This window comes from Dromiciops gliroides, chromosome 5 (genome assembly GCF_019393635.1).
Source record: "Dromiciops gliroides isolate mDroGli1 chromosome 5, mDroGli1.pri, whole genome shotgun sequence".
Taxonomy (NCBI): Eukaryota; Metazoa; Chordata; class Mammalia; order Microbiotheria; family Microbiotheriidae; genus Dromiciops; species Dromiciops gliroides.
Window position 1 is genome coordinate 289,484,730 of NC_057865.1, and position 21,387 is coordinate 289,506,116.

General features: G+C 53.4%; 2 protein-coding genes across 2 annotated transcripts; both read left to right on the top strand.

Annotated features, from left to right (window-relative positions):
- Window positions 1-486: 486 nt before the first annotated feature.
- On the top strand, window positions 487-1,487 carry LOC122728581 (histone H1.0). The gene has a single exon (XM_043967324.1). It carries the CDS (start codon window positions 632-634, stop codon window positions 1,205-1,207), a length of 576 nt encoding a protein of 191 aa, XP_043823259.1. The 5' UTR covers window positions 487-631; the 3' UTR covers window positions 1,208-1,487.
- A 3,326-nt stretch (window positions 1,488-4,813) lies between these two features.
- GCAT (glycine C-acetyltransferase) lies at window positions 4,814-21,387 on the top strand. The gene is made up of 9 exons (XM_043967411.1): window positions 4,814-5,108; window positions 9,464-9,594; window positions 14,783-14,884; window positions 16,062-16,208; window positions 16,792-16,946; window positions 17,743-17,825; window positions 18,629-18,800; window positions 20,377-20,498; window positions 20,940-21,387. Exons 1-9 carry the CDS (start codon window positions 4,895-4,897, stop codon window positions 21,089-21,091), a joined length of 1,278 nt encoding a protein of 425 aa, XP_043823346.1. The 5' UTR covers window positions 4,814-4,894; the 3' UTR covers window positions 21,092-21,387.

The window sequence follows — 21,387 nt, forward strand, 5'->3', positions numbered from 1 at the left end:
CGGGGCCCGGGGCGGCCGGGGCCGCGGAGAAAGGGCCGGTTTGGGCAGCGGAAGAAACACAGATGGCGGCGGCGCGGCGCCATTCCCGGCCGGGAGCAGGCAGCCAGCAACCCAGTCCTCACCGCGGTCCGCCCGCTGCCGCTAAATACCCGGATGCGCCCGCGGCCGCCTGAGAGAGTCAGACGCCGAGCTGGGGAGCGGCGGAGCGGAGCAGAGCCAGCAGAGCCAGCGGGAACCCGAACCGGAGCCCGAACCGGAGCCAGAGCCGGGGCCGGGTGCAGCGCGCAGCAGAGGCCGAGCCGAGGAGAACAGCCCCGGCCACGCCACCCAGCTCCGCCGCCGCCCGCAGCCAGGGGGCCGGGCCCAGGCCGCAGCCCGGACCCTCGGGACCCTCGGGGAGGCAGCCCTAGCGCGAGGGGCTCCGACACCCCCGCTGATCCGGCCCCCGACCTCCCGCTGCCCGGCCTGCCCGGGGCCGGTCCCGGCTGGGAGCTGAACCCCGAGAAGAGGCGGCTGCGCCGGCGCCTCCCCCGTGCTCCCCCCAGCGCGGCGCGCTCCTTCGTCCGAGGGGGCACTCGCCTCCCCAGGGTGACCAGGGACCCCCCGAGCGGGGGTTAGGCGAGCCCGCAGCATGACGGAGAACTCGACCCCCGCCTCCAAGCCCAAGAAGGCGAAGGCCTCCAAGAAGCCCACGGACCACCCCAAGTATTCGGACATGATCGTGGCGGCCATCCAGGCCGAGAAGAACCGGGCCGGCTCGTCCCGCCAGTCCATCCAGAAGTACGTCAAGAAGCACTACAAAGTGGGCGAGAATGCGGACTCGCAGATCAAGCTGTCCATCAAGCGGCTGGTCACCACCGGGGTCCTCAAGCAGACCAAAGGCGTGGGTGCCTCGGGCTCGTTCCGCCTGGCCAAGGGCGACGAGCCCAAGAAGCCGGCCGTCCGGAAAGCCAAGAAGGAGGGCAAGAAGCCGGCGACCCCCCGAAGGGCGGCCAAGCCCAAGAAGGCGGCCGCGGCCAAGGCTCCGGCCAAGAAGCCCAAGGCGGCCGCCAAGAGAGTGAAGAAGAAAGCGGCGGCCGCCCCGAAGAAGGCCAGGAAGCCCAAGAGCGTCAAGGCCAAGCCGGTCAAGGCGGCCAAGCCTAAGAAGGCCAAGCCGGCCAAGCCCAAGGCCAAGTCGAGCGCCAAGAAGCCGGCCAAGAAGAAGTGAGCGCCGGCCCGGACGCTTGCGGCGCCTCCCCCTGTAAATAGTCCTCCCCCGACCCCGACCCCCTTTCTACCGCGACTTTCTAAGAGACGGAACTTTTCTCCCTCGGCGATTGTCCCAGGAGTCGTATGTTCTTAACCAATCGGCCAAGAACAGTCCCGACTGCCCATCTCCGTAATCACGAGACTGTCCTCCGGTTTTGTTTGTTAACTTGTTTTTAAGACCTTTCTGGTGTCACGGATTTTAAGTTTGGGGGGGGGGTGTTTTGTATAAAGTACTTTTTGCGGGGTGGGGTGGGGATGGGGGGCTTGGGTGGGGGGAGGTGAGCAGAGGGAAAGAGACTGCTCATACCATCCAGAAGAAAGGGACTTGCCTAACGCTTTCTCTCTGGTCGCAGCCATTGGACGGGTCTCCAAAAGGCAGGGTCTGGGGCCCCTTTGAGGGGGACAAAGCTTGCAGGGACAAGGAGGAGGGTTGCGGAAGAAAAGTAGCCCCCTCTTAGACAGGAGGACCTTCCCCAAACACGCGGCGACCTAAAGTGGCTCCCGCGCTCCCGCGGGGGGCTGGGGTTGGGTCCGTAACGGAGCTCCGGAGCGGAGCCGAGAAAGCGGCGGCTTAGGGACGGCGCGCGTGGACGCTGCGGCCAGTGGCCACGGTCTGGGGCACGGGAAAGGGGGTATTGTCTCCTAACTCTGGGGTGGGAACTTTGAGAGAGGCAAGGGGGAGAGTCTTGACAAGTGCCTGAATTTACCCTGTTTAAGGTTTGTGCTTGTGTGTGTGTGTCTGCATCATCGTGATAGCTTTGTTTATTCCTAAGGGTTGGGTGATTTTTAAATTTTTCTTTTTTTTCTCCCCCCCCTCCTTGCTCTGAAGAGTAGGCTGTTGGCCCCGAAGTGGGGGAGCGGCCGTCCCTGAGCCCTGACTTTGCTGAATAGCGCAGAATGGCGATTTTTCGGCAAGAGTGGGCTCAGGCCGCTCTCCCTCTTCTCGGTGCTATCCGGTCTAGCTCTCTTCCTCTGGGGTCGCCTTTCTCGAACCCCAGCTTTTGTCTAATGAGCCACGTGTCTACCATAGAAAAAACCCCGACCTCTTAGGACCCTTTTTTTTCTAGGTAGTTGTAGTCGTAGCTTAGGGGTGGGGAGCTGGGAGGGAGTGGGTGGGGAGGGGGGGGGAAAGGAGCGGAGAAAGACATCATGCAGTCAATTTTGAATTTGCTCATGTAGTTTTTACAGAACCGGATCTGTACCTAGTCATTGCTTAAGTTTGCTTGGTGCTGCCCCCACTGTGGGGCAATTAGTATGTGTGTTTGTTTCTAAGTACCCGAGGAAAATCTGGCAGGATTGATGCCTGCACCCTTCTTTCATTTGCATTGTATTTTATTTTGAGTGTGATTATTGCTGTCTTTGTAATTTTAGAGTTTGAAATAAAATTGAAAACGGACCAAAAAAAAACCACCCCCAAACTAATGCCTTTATACTGCTCTCTGAGGCCTTTTCCTCTTCCCCCACCCCCGCCGCCGTCCGCGGTAGGTTTGGGGAAATATGGGAGGGGGAGTAAAATGGAGAGAACGTTGGAGGGAGAACGCCCTACGCTTAGTCTGGGATGAGGGAGGGGGGAGATTTGGGGGCTTGGGCACCTTAGGCCCCAAAAGGGCTGGGAGGGAGAAGGGCGTGGGGGAGCGGAATGGGATGGGGTGGAAGCTTCACAGGCAGGGGCTGCGTGGCCAGGATGAGGAGGGGCTGAGCATCCGGTAAGTAAAGGGGAATAGGAATGAGGTATGGGGCTGGGGGCGGGGTGAGGGCTAAATGCCTTCAAGTGTGAGGGTGCCAGTACCCGGGGTCCTCGTAAGTAAAGGGCGCCCCGCCCCGCCTGAATGCTGAGGCAGGGGCCCTTGTTGCTTCGTGCCCATTCCCACTGCCATCCTGAGGCTGGGAGGAGTCAAACGCGGCTCGGGCGGGGGGCACTACCCTTGGTCTCGGGTTCGTTCCACAAGGGGAGGGTTTCCCTAGTCACTTTTGGAGAAAGCCCACCCCCCTTTCCTCTGCGAGGGTCCACCTCCTTCCGGGGCGGGGGGAGTAAGGGGCGAGGACCCTTCTGTTCCAATGGGTGGGTAAAGTGGGCAGAATGTGCTGGGTTGGGAGGTGAGCACGGATGAATTCCCCGCCCCCTAGGATCCTGCCCCACCCCCCTTCCTTTGAGGCCCTCCCCATCCTCCGAGGCCCAGCGCAAATCCCACCTTCTAGAGGAAGCCGGACCCTATGCTCGTAGGATTTAAAGTAGGCCTGGATCCTAAGAAGCCATCTAGAGTCTAGACCAGCCCTTGCATCATACAGGTGAGGGAGCAAGCCTACAGAAGCACAAGATGACAGCTCCTGAGGAGCCCAGCCAGGTCTTCAGACTCTAGATCCAGTAGGCTTTTGTCTACACTCCCTACCTCCAGCCTGGGGAGTCCTCAGTGTCCTCTGCTGTCAGCGCGCGTGTGTACACACACACACACACACACACACACACACACACACACACACACACAGCACCACAATCACGCCTGCTGCCAGTTTGGCTTATCTGGCTTCCCACTTCTCCGTTTTTTAAAAACAATACCTAATGTTTTTGTAGTGCTTACTGCGTGCCAAGCACTTTACAACGACCCTGAAAGGTAGGTGCTGTTACTATCCTCGTGTTACAGATGAGGAAACTGAGACAAACGAGGGTTAAATGGCTTGCCCAGGGTCATAAAGGTCGGTATGTCAAGGGATTTTGGAACAGAGCGCGGTTGGAACTCAAGGAGACCACAGTCTGATTAAACGCCTGAGTGCCAAGCGCAGTAGTAAGCGCTTTCTTTGTATGACCCAGAGCTCACTACTGCGCCCGTCACTCTGTAGGTGTTTAACAAAGGTTTCTTGACTGGGTTGTCGCCTGAGGGCCAGTTTCTAGTCTTGGCTACTTACTTGCATCTCTAGTTTGCCCCTCCCCGCCCCATCCCCCAAATAAGCTTCTTAAGGGAAAAAAGGACTTTCCCTTTTCTCCCTCTTCAGCCGTAGCCCCCAGCCTAGTCACTAAGGGATAGGGACCGAAACTCGATCTATGATTTCATTGTTCCCTTTATCAAAGCAGGCCAGCATCTCCTGAACGACTTCTATCCTTCGAGAATTGGCTTGGGACACTGAGGGGTTAAGTGATGTGCTTAGAGTTAACACTGACAATACATGTCGAAGGTGAGACTTGAACCTGGCTCCGGGAAGGCTCATGCTTTCTTCTCAATCTCTCAATAAATGCTCTCGGATCGACTGGTCGGCACTGAGTAGGTTCTCCATAAATGCTTCCTGTTCCTACCTGTGCGACCTGGGCAAGTTACAGGCTCCTCATCTATAAAATGGGCCTTAATGGGAAGATTTTCAGCTGGTGGCGACGTTGGCAAAAGGTGGCAGGGTACAGCGGACATAGGTGGGGAGGGGGCGGGAGAGGGGGGAAAGAAAGGGCTCTATGAGCTGATCCCCGCTGCCCTCCTCCGGCCCTTTAAATGAGCCCTGCTTGCAGACCGCCCAGCCCGGCTCTCGGCTTCCCCATTGGCTGCGCGGGGGCCCTTGCCTCCCGACACATGATCCTGTAGATGCTAGTTGGATGAGCGCAGACCCCAGCCCAGCGAGAGCTCACTCCGGCTTCAGTCCATTTCAGGTGTGACTGACTGGGATGTGGCGCTGCCGCCTTCTGAGCTCGCCCCTGGCCCAGGCCCTCCCTGTGGCTCCGGGAGGGGGTGGCCGCCGGGCGCAGTCGGCCTTGGCTCAACTCGTGGGCATCCTGGAGAGCCAGCTGGACGCGATCCGGGCGGCGGGCACGTGGAAGAGCGAGAGAATCATCACCTCCAAGCAGGGGCCCCATATTAACGTGGAGGGCAGCCCGGGAGGTAAGGCGGCCAGCCCTGACCTGGGCGGAGAGGCAGGGGAGGGGGGAGACTGGGAGGGATACTCCTGCCCCAGTCCCCGCCTGGCCCCTTCAAAGCCAACACTTCACACTCCCCAACCGGACAATTGCAGGTTGTCTAGCCTAGGGCGAAGACCCAGGACGTGCTCCTTTGAGGATAGCCCCCCACCACTATCCCCTTGCCTCCCAAGAAAACAGCTGGCAGTTGAGCTAGACTGCGGGAAGTGGCTATGGGTTAGGGATGGAAGGTGACTCGCATGTACATCCACACATAGCGCCCCCCCCCCGCCCCAGCTGTCGCTTTGTGACCACTTCCCCCCAGGGAGGCCACTCCTGTTCATTTAACCTGATTTCACGGGCGAGGTGAACAGCCTGTCCCCGCTGAAGGCTACGAGGCAGCTGCTGCAGGGGCTGGGTGCAGGGACACCGTAGAGGGCCAGGTCTGAGTGTGTGATGCCTGAATGGAAGAAGTCGGGGGGAGGGGGGGGGGGAGGCCAGGCGGGGATCTCGTGAGAGAAGCCTTCTTCCTGCCGCCTCGCTCTCCCTGCGCACAGCTGACACAGGTCAGCTTTATAATTCCCAGTCCTGATTATATCACTTTCCTCCTCACAAAGCCTTCGCTGGCCTCCTGCTGTCTGTAGGGGCTGTTAAGCATTTCAAGCCTTCTGTAGTCTGCCTCCACCATCTACCCACCGAGCCAAATAGATTCTATAGAGCGTAGCCTGTAAAACCTGGAAAGTGATCAGCGTGGAAGGCTGGACATTCCCCGGCTCCAGCAGCAAATCCAAGGGGCGGGAATAGAATCCACGGTCTCAGTTCTTATATATGTACAAGACTGGCTAATAAACTCGGGAAATTCAAGAACGGAGGGCAGAGGGAATGCCGAAATGAGAACAGCTTATGATCAGATAAAGGAATAAGTAAACTTCCTAAACTTGGAGGTGATGGCGAGACCTAAATGTTCACCATGTCTGAGAGGCGCTGAGACTTACTGTCAGGGGCCTGGCTTCAGAAAGGGTCATCTAATTGGAAAGGAACTGATTAAATAAAAGGGAGATTACACGTTGTATATGTAGTAAATGACATATGGTGTATTGCATATTAATGGTATGATATGTTACATATTAAATTAAAGGGTGGGGGGCAGCTAAGTGATGCAGTGGCTAAAGCACTGGCCTTGGATTCAGGAGTTCCTGAGTTCAAATCTGGCCTCAGACACTTGACACTTACTAGCTGTGTGACCCTGGGCAAGTCACTTAATCCCAATTGCCTCACTTAAAAAAAAAAAAAGGAACTGATTAAATAAAAGGGAGATTACACGTTGTATATGTAGTAAATTACATATGGTATATTACATATTAAATTAAAGGATGACACATTGAAAAACCGAATCCATTTCAGGGGCTCTCACTGACCAGAGAAGGCATGACGATTGCTAGAAAGAAATAGAAGTCATGTAGCCCTCCCAGCCAGAAGGAGAAAATGGATGATGAGTTTGTGACAAATCACAAAACCTGGCACAGAGTTTGGACTGGATGGTCTCTTAAGCCCTCTGTGAGTCAAGGCTAGAAAGATGGGGTCAGGGTTGGTAAGAAATTAACTAATGGGGAAAAAAAAGAAAGAAATGAACTAATGGGAAACTCCAGTGGTTTCCAGCTTCACTGCATAGATTTCACTTTGGGATGAGTCTCTAAAGTAAGTCTTTTTCCTATGACAGCTCTCAGCCTCCACCCAGCAGCCTGAGGCCTCAGAAACTGCTGACTTTGGCTATCTGCCTTCTCTTTCTTCTTTTGAAGCTCCTTGCCCCCCGACCGACAACAAATGGAATCCATGGGGCAGATGGAGTAGGGGCCTCTGAGCTGCAAGTCTTGGGGGAGGGGCTGGTGCAGGGAGCAGTAGGGACCGAGAGGTCTGTAGGTTAGACCGAGCATCGATTTGGAGGCAGAAGACCTGGCTTTGGATCCTCCACCACTTTCTATCTCTCTGACCCTGGGCACAAGTCTCTGGCTTTAGGCTACTTCATTCTCATCTGTAAAATGCGGGTCAGACATCCATCTCTGAGATTTGGTGGGCCTGCAGTTTCCCACTAGCCCCTTCTAATAATAATTCACCAGGCAGGCTAGACTAGCTTTCTTCAAGGGTTGGGCCAGATGTCTTAAGATCGCTTCCAACCCCTAAACTCCCTGAGCCTATGCACAGTTTTTGTTTTTTGTTTTTTTGTTTTGGTGAGGCAATTGGGGTTAAGTGACTTGCCCAGGGACACACAACTAGTAAGTGTCAAATGTCTGAGGCCTGATTTGAACTCAGGTCCTCCTGACTCCAGGGCCGGTGCTCTATCCACTGAACCACCTAGCTGCCCCGCCTGTGCACAGTTTTGAGCTCTCACTTCTGAGAATGTGTCCCATTCCTACCTAGCTCCCCACCTGAGTTTGCTGACCCCTGTTTTGCTGCTTTGGGTCACTCATTTTTTCCTAAAAACACATATCTGTAGACCCAGGTAAAAGCATTCCAGAAAAAGCTCACACCTCTGCAAGCAAGTTAAAGCAATCAGCCAGGAGGTTCCTTTGGGACCCACGCTGGGACTTGGTCCCAATCTATATTCCTCTTTGATATTCCTCTTGCCCCCTGGGCCCCGAAGCTGAGCCCCTGATCAATCCATCAGAGCACAAAGTCAACCCAAACCGCCCCAGGTCGGCACCTCAATTTTGTACCTCCTCACAATCTAAGCAGTGGGAGTGTAGGAGTTAACTCCTCACTGGGGTTTGACTCCAGCCTCCCCAGTTCCAGCGTTATCTTGGCCCACAACACCTGTTCTGTTCCCTTGCCTTGGCCCATCTACCTTGCCAATACCACCATTTGAAATCCCTGCTCCTTTATCTCAAATGCCACTTCCATTAAACCTTCATTCATCCCCCAGCTGTCCTGTGAGCTCTCCTTGCCATGATCTCTCCCTTCAGTTATCACAGCTTCCTCCTGTTATAGTCATTCCCGCCTTCCCCAGATAGGAGCAATGAACCCCTCAAAACCTCAGGGATAAGACAGGGAACTTCTTTAATAACAATGTATTCAGTAAGCCCCAGGTAAAGATAGTCCCCTAGGTAGTAACAGCTGATCAAAGCAGCCCACAGAGAAAAGTTGGATGCAAGGAAGTTTGATGGGGTCTCAGGAGACCTCCACTATCAGAAATGTGCTTGGGTCTTATCCCTGGGGGTGTGAATGGCCCATCACCACATAGGGAGGGAGTAAACAGGCCTGAGACTCAACCACAGGGCTCTTAGCTCCAAATCCAGGGATCTCAAGGAACAAGTGTCTTAGCCTCCTCTCATTCCCACCCACCGGAATCTTCTCTATTCCCCTGTGCGGGAACACTAGACTGGTATTTTACCTCTGCTTCTCATTGGTGCCTAAAAATGTGTGTGTTTGGCTGAGCCAGCACAGCCATAATGCTCAGCAATGTAAGGGGGGGGGGAGAGGAGTATAAACATAGCCCCTTCACTATGCATGCACCAATTAGGTTACTTCCCGTTCAAAGTGCAGAGGCCTCTACTTTTTTTTGTATTCTCTACCTGTTTGCACCCTGTGCCTGGCACAAAGTAGCCAACCAAGTAATTAAGAGATGCCCCCCTGTAAAGCCTTCAAGTATACCTAAGTGTCAGATGCCATCTCTCTAGGGGGGAGAAATTGTGTGGGCTGGAGTCCTTAGGGAAGGCTTCTTGGAGGAGGCAGCATTTGAACTGGGCCTTGAAGGATGCAGAGAATCTGAAGGAAGGGAGAGAAGAAAAGGCAGAGCATTTAGAAATGCAGAGGAGGGGGGCAGCCAGGTGACACAGTAGATAAAGCACCGGCCCTGAATTCAGGAGGACCTGAGTTCAAATCTGACCTCAGACACTTGACACTTACTAGCTGTGTGACCCTGGGCAAGTCATTTAACCTTCATCGCCTCACCAAAAAACAACAACAACAAAATACAGGTAAGTAACTGAAGCTGAGAGGGTTTAAATGACTTGCCTGGGGTCTCCTAGCTAATAGGTGACTGAGGTCAGATTTGAATTCCAGTCTGCCTGATTCTAAGTCTAGTATGCTGTCCACTGTACTACCTAGATGTCATTAGGATATATAGTTTTATATATAAGTATATACCCTAAAGCCCTGGATTTAGAATCAGGAGATCTGAGGAAAATCTAGGTTTTCATATTCAGAAGCTCCATGACCTTGGGAAAGTCACTTCCCTCGATTAGGATTCAGTTTCCTTATCAGTAAATATGAGGGTTATTCTCCATGACCCCTGAGGAGCCTCCCAAATCTAAACCCTATGATTCTCTCACCTCTTTACCACAGGGATCCTTAATTTCTGTGCCAATAACTACCTGGGTCTTTCCAGCCACCCTGAAGTGATCCAAGCTGGTCTGAAGGCCCTGGAGCAGTTCGGAGCAGGCCTCAGCTCTGTCCGATTCATCTGTGGGACACAGGTATGAGGGAGACCCCCTGTCCCAGGGAGAGGCAGCCAAGCTGTGACCCCAGCTGCTGCCTCCCACAGCCCACTGGCCTGGTTAGTCAAGTCACAGGTGTCTCTGGGCAATTGCATCATGGAGTGGGGGGGACTGGCCTCTGGCCTGACTGACAGGACACCTGGCCTCTAGTGCCAGCTCCGCCACCACCGATGAGCAGTTAGGCCTCTGACAAATGACTTAACTTCTCAGACCATTTCCTCGTCGGTAAAATGGGGATAAGTTTCTCCATGCCCCCTACTTGCATTTCAGGGCTGTTGTAATAACAGATAGCTGAGGAATCACTAGCATTCATTAAGCACCTACTGTGTGCCAGCTACCACGCTGAGCTCTGAGGATATAAGGACAAATAATCCCTGCTGGGAAAAACAGCTCACACTCTAACAGGGGAGACAACTGGCTGCATCCACTGGATCCAGAATAAATTCAAAGGACTTAAGTATAGGGCAGCTTGGGAAGGGGGGCACCAGCACTGAGGGGGATGGTGAGGAAGCCAGAACTAAACCTTGAAGGAAGAGAGATTCTGTGAAGCAAAAGCGAGGGGGGAGGGCAGGAGGGCCTGGGGGGCGGCCACTGCAAAGGTGCCCAAGTATGGGTGAAATGTTTTGTGTGAAGCTCAGAGAAGTTGGCTTGGCCGGATTGCAGCAGCATAGTTAGGGGAGGCATGTCCTAGGCTGGAGAGATCCCCGGGGGTGAGGGCTTCAAAAGTGAAAGAGGAATTTCTATATTATCCTCAGGCCTCAAGGCATCTTGGAGTTCAGTGAGGAGGGGGCGATACAGCCAGACACACACTTAAGGGAAATCACTTGAGCAGCCTCTAGGAGGCTGGATTCCATGGAAGATGATGAGGGCTTGGGCCCAGGGGGCAGTAAAGAGTGGAGAGAAGGGGTCAGAGGGGAGAGATGCCCTTGGGGCAAAAAGTACAAGACATTGTAGCTGACTACATGAGGGAAGGCTGAGAGCTGAGAATCCTGATTACAAAACCCAGAAATGAAGGGAAAGAGACTGAGTTTTGCTTTGGGTTGAATTTAAGGCGTCTCTGGGACGTCCAGTTTGAGATGTCAGTCTCTGCTCTACCTGTGTGATCTCAGACAAAGCCCTTGACCTCTCCAGACCTCAGTTTCCCTATTTGTAAAATGAGAGGGTTGGCCTTGTCAGCCTTTGGATGACCTCTAGGGTCCCTTGTGACATGAGGTGTTGCTTTGGAATTCTTGCTTCAAGGCTGTCTGGTGGTGGGAGGGGAATCCAGGTTCTAGAAGGTTGTACCTGCCCACTGGAGACTATGACAGGCTTTGGGCCTCTACATACAGGCTGAAGATGGTCCCACTGAGCCAAGACATGCTGGACAGGGGGAGAGGAAGGGCTTAGTTTAGCCATAGCAACTGAAAACAGACTTAGTGACTTGTAGGCCAGTTGTCAAGAGAGTAACCACACTGTTGAAACTGGAGCTTCAAATAACAAGGAAAACCCTGGAATGGAAGTTGGGACGCCTGAGTTCTTATCCTAGCCCTGACACTAATTTGCTGTGTGACCTTGGACAAGTCATTTCTACTCTTTATGCCTTGGTTTCCTTATCTGTAAAATTAAGGGGTTGGAATAAAGGATTTCTACAAGCCTTCCCAGCTCTGACATTCCCTGTTCTAAGCTCCCTCCCAGCTCTGACATTCTCTGTTCTGAGGCCTCTCCCAGCCCTGACATCCCCTGTTCTGAGGCCCCTCCCAGCTCTAACATTTCATGATACACTTTGTGTTCCAAATGCACACCCAGTACTAACAGCCTGTGATTCTGTTCTGGGCTGGAGTGTTCAGATTCTCAGATCTGATCTTGCAATTGATTAGTCATTTCCAAGGCAGGAAACATTATTTCAGAGAAGCTGGGCATGTGTTCATGCTGGGGTTAGAGGGAAGGGCAGTTTCTATGCTGAGAGATGGAGAGAGCCTTGCCTCCGTTCAGATACTTATCTCTGGGAAAGCAGATACAATTGAAGCATTTATTCAACCAATAAATTTTTTTCTGGAGGAGTCTCTTAGGGTGGTCCTGAGCCCAGGCCCTGGAGGAGCTCCGGTCTGGCTGGGGGCGCTCCAGAAGGTAAGGGCCTTTGGGGCAGGCTGATCTAAGGAAGGGCCCCGTGAGGGGGACACCGTCGGTGCTGTTGGAATTCAAAGGAAGGCCCGGCGGAGCTCTGTGATCTGGGTGCTGGGCTAGGGGGGCAGCCAAGGCCTCTTGCAGGAAGATGGGACTTAGCAGACATTTGAGGCCTAGAAGAGACTTTAAGAGTTGAACAAGTCCAGCTACCTCATTTTATAGCTGAGGGGCCCATGAAGGGGAGGGGACTTTACCACTGTAAACACCAGTAATAAGTGGAAGAAGTGAGATTTGAATCCAACTCCTCTAATGGTTAGGCAGGATGGTGAAGTCAGAGGCTCTGGTTTCGAGTTTCAGTTACTATTCCATTTACTACCTGTATGACCCTGGATAAGTCACATACATACAAACAAGCAAAACCACCTCTGCCTGCCTCTGTTTCCCCATCTGTAAATTGGGGGTCATAACTGCACCTCCCTCACAGAGTCGTTGTGATGAGGGAAATCGAGGCTGGGGGCGGGGTGATGGATCAACCATTACTCTCTAAATGATGGGGCAGGGTCAGCACTGGGAGCCAGGTGTCCGGTCGTCCAGTGTGTGGCTCTTGCCTCAGCTCTGGGAAGGCACGTCGGCCCTTTCAGTTACAGCACGGAGAGGTACAGGGGAGGGACTCACAGGCTCACCTCTGTGTCAGGGCCCCCTTTGGCCTTCATTCTGGGGAAGCCGTGGGCAGGGCTGGCAGCTTCCCAGAGTCATGCAGGTAAACAGGTACAAAGGAAACGCATTATAATGGTTCTAAAAACCACTTCCCAGTTAGAATATGGGGAAGGGGCAGTGTGGTCACATGGACAGAGCACAGACCTAATTAAGCACCTACTGTGTGCCAGTAGCTCTTTACAGTTATCTCATTTGATCCTCACAACAGCCCTGAGAGGGAGGTGCTATTATCATCCTCTTTTTACATATGAGGAAACTGAGTCAGACAGAGGTTAAGTGATTTGCCCAGTGTCACACAGCCAGGAAATGTCTGAGGCTGGATTTGAACTCAGAATTTCCTGACTCCAGGCCTGCCCAGGGCCCTCTTCACTGTGACACCTAGCTGATTTTATCCAGAGCAGTTTTCACGAGAGGCTAACTGACCCTCCCTATCATAAAAAAAAAAAAAATCACCTCTCTCTCTCTGTCTATTCATCTGTATGTCTATCTGTACCTGTCTGTCTGTCCATCTGTCTTTCCATCCATATCCCTTCCTTACCACCAGAGCTGACCTTGAGGGTACAAGAACCTAGATTTTCAACGTGGAAGAAGTAACAGCTCCCCCGGTCCTACCCCCTCAGTTGAAAGAAGGGGTTCCTCAGAGAGGGAAAGATTCTTGACCAAGATCGAAGAAATCCCAGAGGCAGGAGCCAGACTCTGTCAAGCCCTGAAATAAACCCAGTCCGTGAGTTGAGGAATAAAGAATCTTTAATGGAGATGACAGGGCAGCAGACCTGCCACCCGGGGGAGGGGTCCCAGGGATTTGCCAACCAAAGAAGCTTCTTACACCTTTAGGAGAAGAGGAGGATGAGGCAGGGGAGGTAGCAAGGCCCAGTCATGAGACTTCATTCTGGCCGCTTGCCCTTCATGCCAGGAATCCCAGTGGAAAGGGGCAAGTCAGGGAGAAGCTGAGAGCCAGCTTGAGCTGGACTCCCCACTCCCCAACATCCCTGGGTGGGGACCAGCTCCACCTAATCTAAAGTAAATGTCTTAAGAGTAGTTAATGTAAGGACGTTACTGAAATTCTGACATTCCTGGGCTCATTTAAGGGAATGGCCGCCCCTGTGACGTTTAGTATTAACAATTTCTGTCATCAATTCTATTAATAATTTTCTGTTCAAAACAAACTCCAAAACCCAACGCCCCTCCCCCTAAAGCTCCCATTGAGCAGCCACAGACAGAACCCCTCCCTCCACCTTCCTGCTTCTGGAATGAGACTTTGGGCCAGGCACAACCTTTGACCTTTATGGAGGAAAGGACGCTGGCCTGGGGTTTTGTGACCCAAGAAATGGTTTCCCTCTGGGGACCCTGGTTTCCTTGTCCGCCTGTAAATGTCTCTGAGCTCCTTTCTTGGATCTCTCTTTGGTCCTGATTTCTCGGACACAGAATTATTTGGGTGCTTGTCATGGCTCCCACTGGATGGCGATCTCTCTGAGCATCAGAGCCTGTCTCTGTCCATTTGTGTATCCCCAGAAATACTGAATAAATATATCATCACTAGAGGTGCTATAATCTTTAATAGATGTTTGTTGAATAAGTGAATTAATGAATGAGTGAAATCAAGAGTTTCAACTGTGAGTTCCCTCTCTGCTTTAACATTCGAGGTCCTAAAGTTCCTCCCGGTTCTTGTATTTTATGTTCAAAGGTCCCCTCCCTGTCTACTTTCCCAATCAGCTACTGTGCTATTCGCTGGCCCAAAGTGCTTCCCTGTTCTGATGGATCATATACACAGGCCCCTCCCAGCTCTGCCATTCCCTGTTCTAAGAAGGTCATCCTAGCTCCAACATTCTATGGCTCTGTGGGGGTGGGGGGTTAGGTAAGACTAGGGGCAAGCTCTAGGTTCCTGCCACCTCCAGCCTCCTTTCTCTAGCTCTGCGGCTCTGTGACCCCAGGCCTTGCACTCCTCCCTTCTCCCGGGCTTCCCCAGGGAATGGGAAGTCTGTGACCCTTGAGCGTGAGATTGATCAGGACAGCGTGGGGCACCCTGGAGGCCAGGGGCCCCTGGGAAGGAGACGTGGCAGGGCAGGAGAAGGACTGAAGACAAGCTGTCCTGACGTTTGCATTCTGGCCCATTTAGTTCAAGCCTATATATTAAGTGCCTCCTGCATGCCAGGTGCTATCCTAGGTTTGGGGTGTTCAGAGACAAAAATGAAGCAGTCCCTGCTCTCAGAGGGCTTATGTTCCAGACCCGCTGGTCGGCTCTGCTGTCCTGGCCTTGGCTGTGACTGGTTGGCAGGTGGCAGAGGCCCCTTCCCCAGCCCCCTAACCCCCATGTCTTCTCTGGCATCTCCCCACGTCTCCCGTACAGAGCATCCACAAAGTCCTGGAGGAGAAGATCGCCCGATTTCACCAAAGAGAGGACGCCATCCTCTACCCGAGCTGCTTTGATGCCAATGCTGGACTGTTTGAGGTAGGTGAGCTTTGGCCCGGTTGGCCTCAGGGCCTGGTACCAGGGGCACGAGGTGACAAGAGTCTGGGAACCTTGGGCAGGCTTTGGGGGCTCCACACATGCTACGGCCTTTGGCCCATTCCTCAACAAAATCAGAATCTAGGCTGGTGCCTAGAACATCTTAAAATGCCAGAGACCAAGTGAGACAGACCCGGGTCACTGAGGGAAGGATTCTAGATGGGAAGAAGCTGATTGATGCAGAAGAAAGAACACTGGTCCTGGGAATGCCAGAGGACCTAGGTTCAAATCCTACCCCTGACACTTTTTGACCCTAGGCAAGTCATTTAACCTCTGTACCCCTTAGTTTCCCCATGTGTAAAATGAGTTTCATTGTATTTCCAGGGTTGTTGTGAGAATCAAACGAGATAATATTTATAAAGCACTCGGCACAGTGTCTGGCTTAACAAATTCACTTCTCTCCTAAATTTGATATAAAAACCAAATATCAATAAAAGTGAAAAAAGTTAAAATATAAAGCTATGAAGATAAGTGACAACATTACCATCCTTGATCAGAGGCCTCGGGCCCCCACTAGTGACACCAGAGCAAGAGACAAGAGTAAAAATAAGAGAAAAATGTCAAAATGTAAGCATACCAGCAAGGTCATCTCTAACTTGTTGTGAGAGGCAGCCTGGTGGCACAGTGGATAGAGCATGGGCCCTGGATTCAGGAGGACCTGAGTTCAAATCTGGCCTCAGACACTTAACACTTACTAGCTGTGTGACCCTGGGCAAGTCACTTAACCCCAATTGCCTCACCCAAAAAAGAGAGAGAGAGAGGGAGGGAGGGAGGCAGCCTGGTGTCATGGCAAACACATCCTGGCCTTGGGGTCAGATCCCACTTCTGAACATTAGTAGCTAAATGACCCCTAGCAACAAGGAGGAAGAGGAAGAGAGAGATGAGAAGTCTTGGGCACACAGCTTTCAGAAAAGCCCAGGCTCTGTGGAGGGGGCCAGAACCTATTGGTTCTCGAGGCTGTGTCAGGCTAAGCTCTTGGGATCAGAGGCAGGAGGGGAGGGGTGAGCAAGAACAGGACCCCAGCCAGGCTGAGGGCCCAGACGTTGGAGTAGCTCGGGCTGGGCAGGGTGGCCAGCGTATGATATTGTTGGTCTCTGCCACTCCCTGCTGCTCCTGCCAGGCCTTGCTGACACCAGAGGACGTGGTGCTGTCAGATGAGCTCAACCACGCCTCCATTATCGATGGCATTCGCCTCTGTAAAGCAAACAAGTACCGCTATCGCCACCTGGACATGGGGGATCTGGAGACCAAGCTACAGGATGCCCAGGTAACGGGAGGCTGCCAGTCATTCCTTCTCAGATCTTTATGGCTTAAGATTCACAAGGCCACTTTCTCAGAACAGCCTCACAAGATAAGATAGCAAACATCTCCTTATGACCAAGTTATAGAGAGAGGGAGGGAAGGAGGGAGGGAAGCAGGGGAGGGGCGAAAGGAAGGAAAGAAGGAAAGAAGGAAGGAAGGAAGAAAGGAAGGAAGGAAGGGAGGCGGGGAAAGGAGGAGGAAGGAAGGGAGGGAGGGAGGAAGGAAGGAAGTGGGGGAAAGAAGGAGGAAGGAAGGAAGGGAGGGAGGGAGGGAGGGAGGAAGGAAGGAAGTGGGAGAAAGAAGGAGGAAGGAAGGGAGGGAGGAGGAAGGAAGGAAGGAAGGAAGGAAGGAAGGAAGGAAGGAAGGAAGGAAGGAAGGAAGGAAGGAAGGGAGGGAGGAAGGAAGGAAGGGGGAAAGAAGGAAGGAAGGGGGAAAGAAGGAAGGAAGGGGGGAAAGAGGGAGGGAGGGAGGGAGGTTGGTTCACAAGGGGAGCTGGGAGCAGAAGTGTGGGTGCTTCCCAGCCCAGCCCCTGCCTCGTCCCCCTGCAGAAGCATCGGCTGAGGCTGGTGGCCACAGATGGGGCCTTCTCCATGGACGGCGACATCGCCCCACTTCGGGAGATCTGCCAGCTGGCCCAGAAGTACAAAGCCGTGGTCTTTGTGGACGAGTGTCATGCCACTGGCTTCCTTGGACCAAGTGGCCGGTGAGAGGCCACAATCCATGCCCACAGTCTCAGCATTGGCCCAGGCTCTCTCGGCCAACCTTCCCTTTCTCACAGCCCTAGTAGGATGGGGTTAGTCTAGCCTTCTGAGGGGGAAACTGGGGCAGAGAAGAGGCCTCATGAGCTCAGGACCTCCCGGTTCTGGGCTTTCTCTGAGATGGCTTGGTCTTTCTGCATAGATGAGTCTCCTCCTTCCTGTGGCTTCCTAGGGGTGAGCACCAGCCCCTGGCTGCGTGCCTGTTGATTTCAGATCACTGACTCATCTCAGGCAGAGGGGACAGCGGGAAGAGCACAGGCCCATGGAATCCCAGAAGTTACGGGACCTTGGTGGAAGCTGAGGCCCAGGGAAGTTCGACTTCCCAAAGAGTACACAGCCTTGTTAGTGGCAGATCCGGACTGGAGCCGGAGTTCCCTTCATTCTCCACTTTGATGTATCTGTCTTCATGGCCTGGGTTCCCTGGGGGCCCAGAGGTATCTCCAGGTGGCAGAAGAAGTGGTGGTAATGGCAGCAGGAGGAGTGTGTGTGCTTCTCAGGCTGCAGAGTGTGTGACCCTCCCATCACCAGAGGCTCAGACAAGTGGCCTGGGGATAGAGAATTGGTGGATGGGGAGGGGGATCCGAGGAGGTGACTTGTGAAGGGCTCTGATAGGGAGGGTGTGTCCAGAAGGCCTCTCCCACCTCCCCCCAACCAAACCCAAATTGCTCAAGGAGGAGCAAGATGGGGGGGGGGTGTCCCATACCCCAGGGCAGGTAGTGAGTAGGTGACATTCCCTTGCAGGGGCACTGATGAGCTGCTGGGAGTAGTGGACCAAGTGACCATCATCAACTCCACTCTGGGAAAAGCCTTGGGCGGGGCTTCAGGTTGTCTGGATGTCAAGGGCCCCTGTTGCCTTCCCCCCTCCCCTGGTCGCAGCCTGGGATCAGGGCAGAAGAGGGGTCTCTCCCTGCCCTTCTTTTCTCCTCCCCAAACTGAGGGGTCCAGAGTTGGGAAGGACCCCAAAGAGCAGCTTACCCAGAATCCTCTCTACAACATCAAAGCACAAGCATTTATTAGGTGTCTACTGTATGGGATGCCGGAGATTTAAGTACATGGAATGAAACCTGCCGGCTGAGTGATCATCCAGCATTTTGTTGAAGCCCCCCACAATGGGAAGCTCACTCCTAGACAGCTCAGTCTCCTCTTTTACTTTTTTTAAATTTACTTTTTTTTTTTTTTTGGTGTGTGTGATAGCTTTTGGGGGGGGGCAATGGGGGTTAAGCGACTTGCCCAGGGTCACCCAGCTAGTAAATATCAAGAGTCTGAGGTCAGATTTGAACTCAGGTCCTCCTGAATCCAGGGCCGGTGCTTAATCCACTACGACACCTAGCTGCCCCTCAGTCTCCTCTTGATAAGCTCCAAGGAACTATTTCTTCTATCAAGCTGAGATAGGCCTCCCTGTTGCTTCCACCTGCATTGCCCATATTCTGCCTCAGAATCCGAGGAGAACCAGTCCTGTCCCTTGTTCCTCTCTCACCCTAAGTCTCTCAGGCGGGGAGGTCCGTGAGGTCTGCCCTGGGTGATCCCAGGGGAAGCTTGGCGGGTGGGACACAGTGGGAGTTGGGAGAATGGTGGGGATGGAGGGGTAATGCTGGTGTCTGCCTGTAACCCAGTTGTCTTCTCACAGGGGGCTACACAACTGGGCCTCGGGATCTCATCTCTCTTCTCCGGCAGCGGGCCCGGCCTTACCTCTTCTCTAACAGCCTTCCCCCTGCTGTTGTGGGGTGTGCGTCCAAGGCCTTGGACCTTCTCATGGAGAGCAATGCCATCGCCCAATCTATGGCTGCCAAAACCCGACGGTGAGGCCCCGGCACGGGGAAGTGAGAGGAGGGCTAGAGAGGGAGCTCTGGCCTTGATACAGGCCCCAATCCCCCTCTCCCAGCATCCTGCTCCCTCCCGTCCTGCCTGTGTCTCCCGAGGCAACTTTGAAGGATGCTCTCCCCAGCCCGGGTCTGTCTTGCTCTCTGTATTGGTCTTCCATGTCATCTTTCAATACTTTGGTCGTTTCTTCTCTAAGGTCTCTCTCTCTTTTTTTTTTTTTTTTTTTTTTTGGTGAGTCAATTGGGGTTAAGTGACTTGCCCAGGGTCACACAGCTAGTAAGTGTCAAGGGTCTGAGACTGGATTTGAACTCAGGTCCTCCTGAATCCAAGGCCGGTGCTCTATCCACTGCGCCACCTAGCTGCCCCTTGGTCGTTTCTTCTAGAATACGTCCAACGAGTCTTTGCCCGAGTGCTTGAGGCCTCAGACCAAGGGAGCCCCCCACCTCCCCGGGCAGCCTGCTCTGCTTCAGGCAGAAATGTTAACTTCTGTCCTCTCTGCAGCTCCCTCCCCACCACGGCTTCTGGTTCTGCTCTCTGGGCCAAGGAGACCAAACCCAAGCCTCCACACGACACCCCAGCAAACACTCACACTCACCAAACAAACCTAGCTCCTTCAGTTACCTTTCTAGGGCTGGATCCTCCAGACCCCTCATAGTCTTTTTTTTTTTTTTTTAGTGAGGCAATGGGGGTTAAGTGACTTGCCCAGGGTCACACAGCTAGTAAGTGTTAAGTGTCTGAGGTCAGATTTGAACTCAGGTACTCCTGAATCCAGGGTTGGTGCTTTATCCACTGCGCCATCTAGCTGCCCCCCCCATAGTCTTGACCACCTTCCTCTGCGTGCCCTCCCACTTAGCAATGTCCTTCTCAAAATGGAGGAATTCCAATCCCTCCAAAGTAGTTCCACCAAAGTCAAGGGCATTAGAGCTGTCTGTCCTCTCAAAATAGCATTAGCTCATTGGGATGCCATCTCACAGTGTACAATTAGATGGAGCTTGCAGTCCACTAAGACCCCCCAGATTGTTGTCTTCTTTTTTGTTTGTTTTTTTGTGGGGCATTGGGGGTTAAGTGACTTGCCCAGGGTCACACAGCTAGTAAGTATCAAGGGTCTGAGGTCGGATTTGAACTCAGGTCCTCCTGAATCCAGGGCCAGTGCTCTATCCACTGCGCCACCTAGCTGCCCCCCCCCACCCCAGGTTTTCTTTACAGAACCTGTTGGATGATTCCAACTCCCCTCATCTTGTCCTTGCAGTTTGGGTTTTTCAAGCCCAATTCTAGACTTATACCTTCATCCTTACTTTCTTCCTTTGAAGGAAATTCAGCCCATCATCTTTGCCTTTCTCTATCTTCCAACATGGGAGACATCCCTGCCAGTTGTGAACCGTCTCTAAACTTGGCAAGGGTGGCATCTTTATTCCTCTCCAGTCCCTCCTGTTGTCTGAGACAAAGACCCATCTTCAGTGGGCGTGTCCCTAGGCCCAACCCTTCCCCTCCTAAGTTTCTGAGTCTTGGTCTCAGGGACCAAGCCCACCTGGCTTCTCTCCCTTCCTGTGGCAGGTTTCGTAGCAAGATGGAGGCTGCTGGCTTCACCATCTCGGGCGGGGAGCACCCCATCTGCCCTGTGATGTTGGGAGATGCCCGGCTGGCATCAGCGATGGCTGAGGACATGCTGAAGAGAGGTAGCCCCGGGGGCTGGTTGAGGGCACCTGGGCAAGGTGCTTCGGTGGCTCTGCCCCAAGTCCCAGCCCTTTTTCCCTCTACACCCAGCCCAGATCTCCGTTTCCCCATGTGTAGGTTAGGCCACAGAGATTACATTCGAAGAGAGAATATGAGGAAGACCCTGTTGTCTTTTGCCTTAGAACCAGGAAAAGAGGGTGGAAGAGGATACCCCAGTGTCCTCCCTTCTCCCTCTCAGACCACCCTCAAGGGCTATGGGCACCGGCTCATCTGCCCCTACAGATATAACCTATGCTGCCTCCCCTGACCTCCCTCAGAGCCAGTTCAAGTAGGGGAGGGGCCTGTGTGTGACCTTCAGGAAGTCCTTGTCTGTAAAATGAGGGGTTAGAGGGGCAGGGGAGGGGGAGCAGCTCAGAGCTTTAACATTCGGGGATTCCCACCAGGGATCTACGTCATCGGCTTCAGCTACCCTGTGGTACCCAAAGGAAAGGCCAGGATCCGAGTTCAGATCTCGGCTGTTCACAGTGAGGAAGACATCGACCGCTGTGTGAAGGCTTTTGTGGAGGTGGGAAAGCAGCGTGGGGCCATCCCATGAATCACTGCTCAGGGCCTTCCTGGGGAACCGGCGTTCCCCGGGGGCAGGGGATGGACCGGGCTGACGCTGGGGAGCCAGAGAGCCCGGGAGGGAAGCTCTGGGAGTACCAACCAGCCCAGAGGCCAGCTCCTGGTGTCCTTCCCCCACCTCAGACTTCCATGGTGATGTCCAACTAAGTGCCTGGGAATCCAATGTCTGACCTTTTACATTTTCTTTTTCCTGTGTCTGTTGAAAAACACCTTCTGGGCTGAGTTCTAGCGGGTCACAGCTAACAATTGGAACTGTTCAAAAGTGGT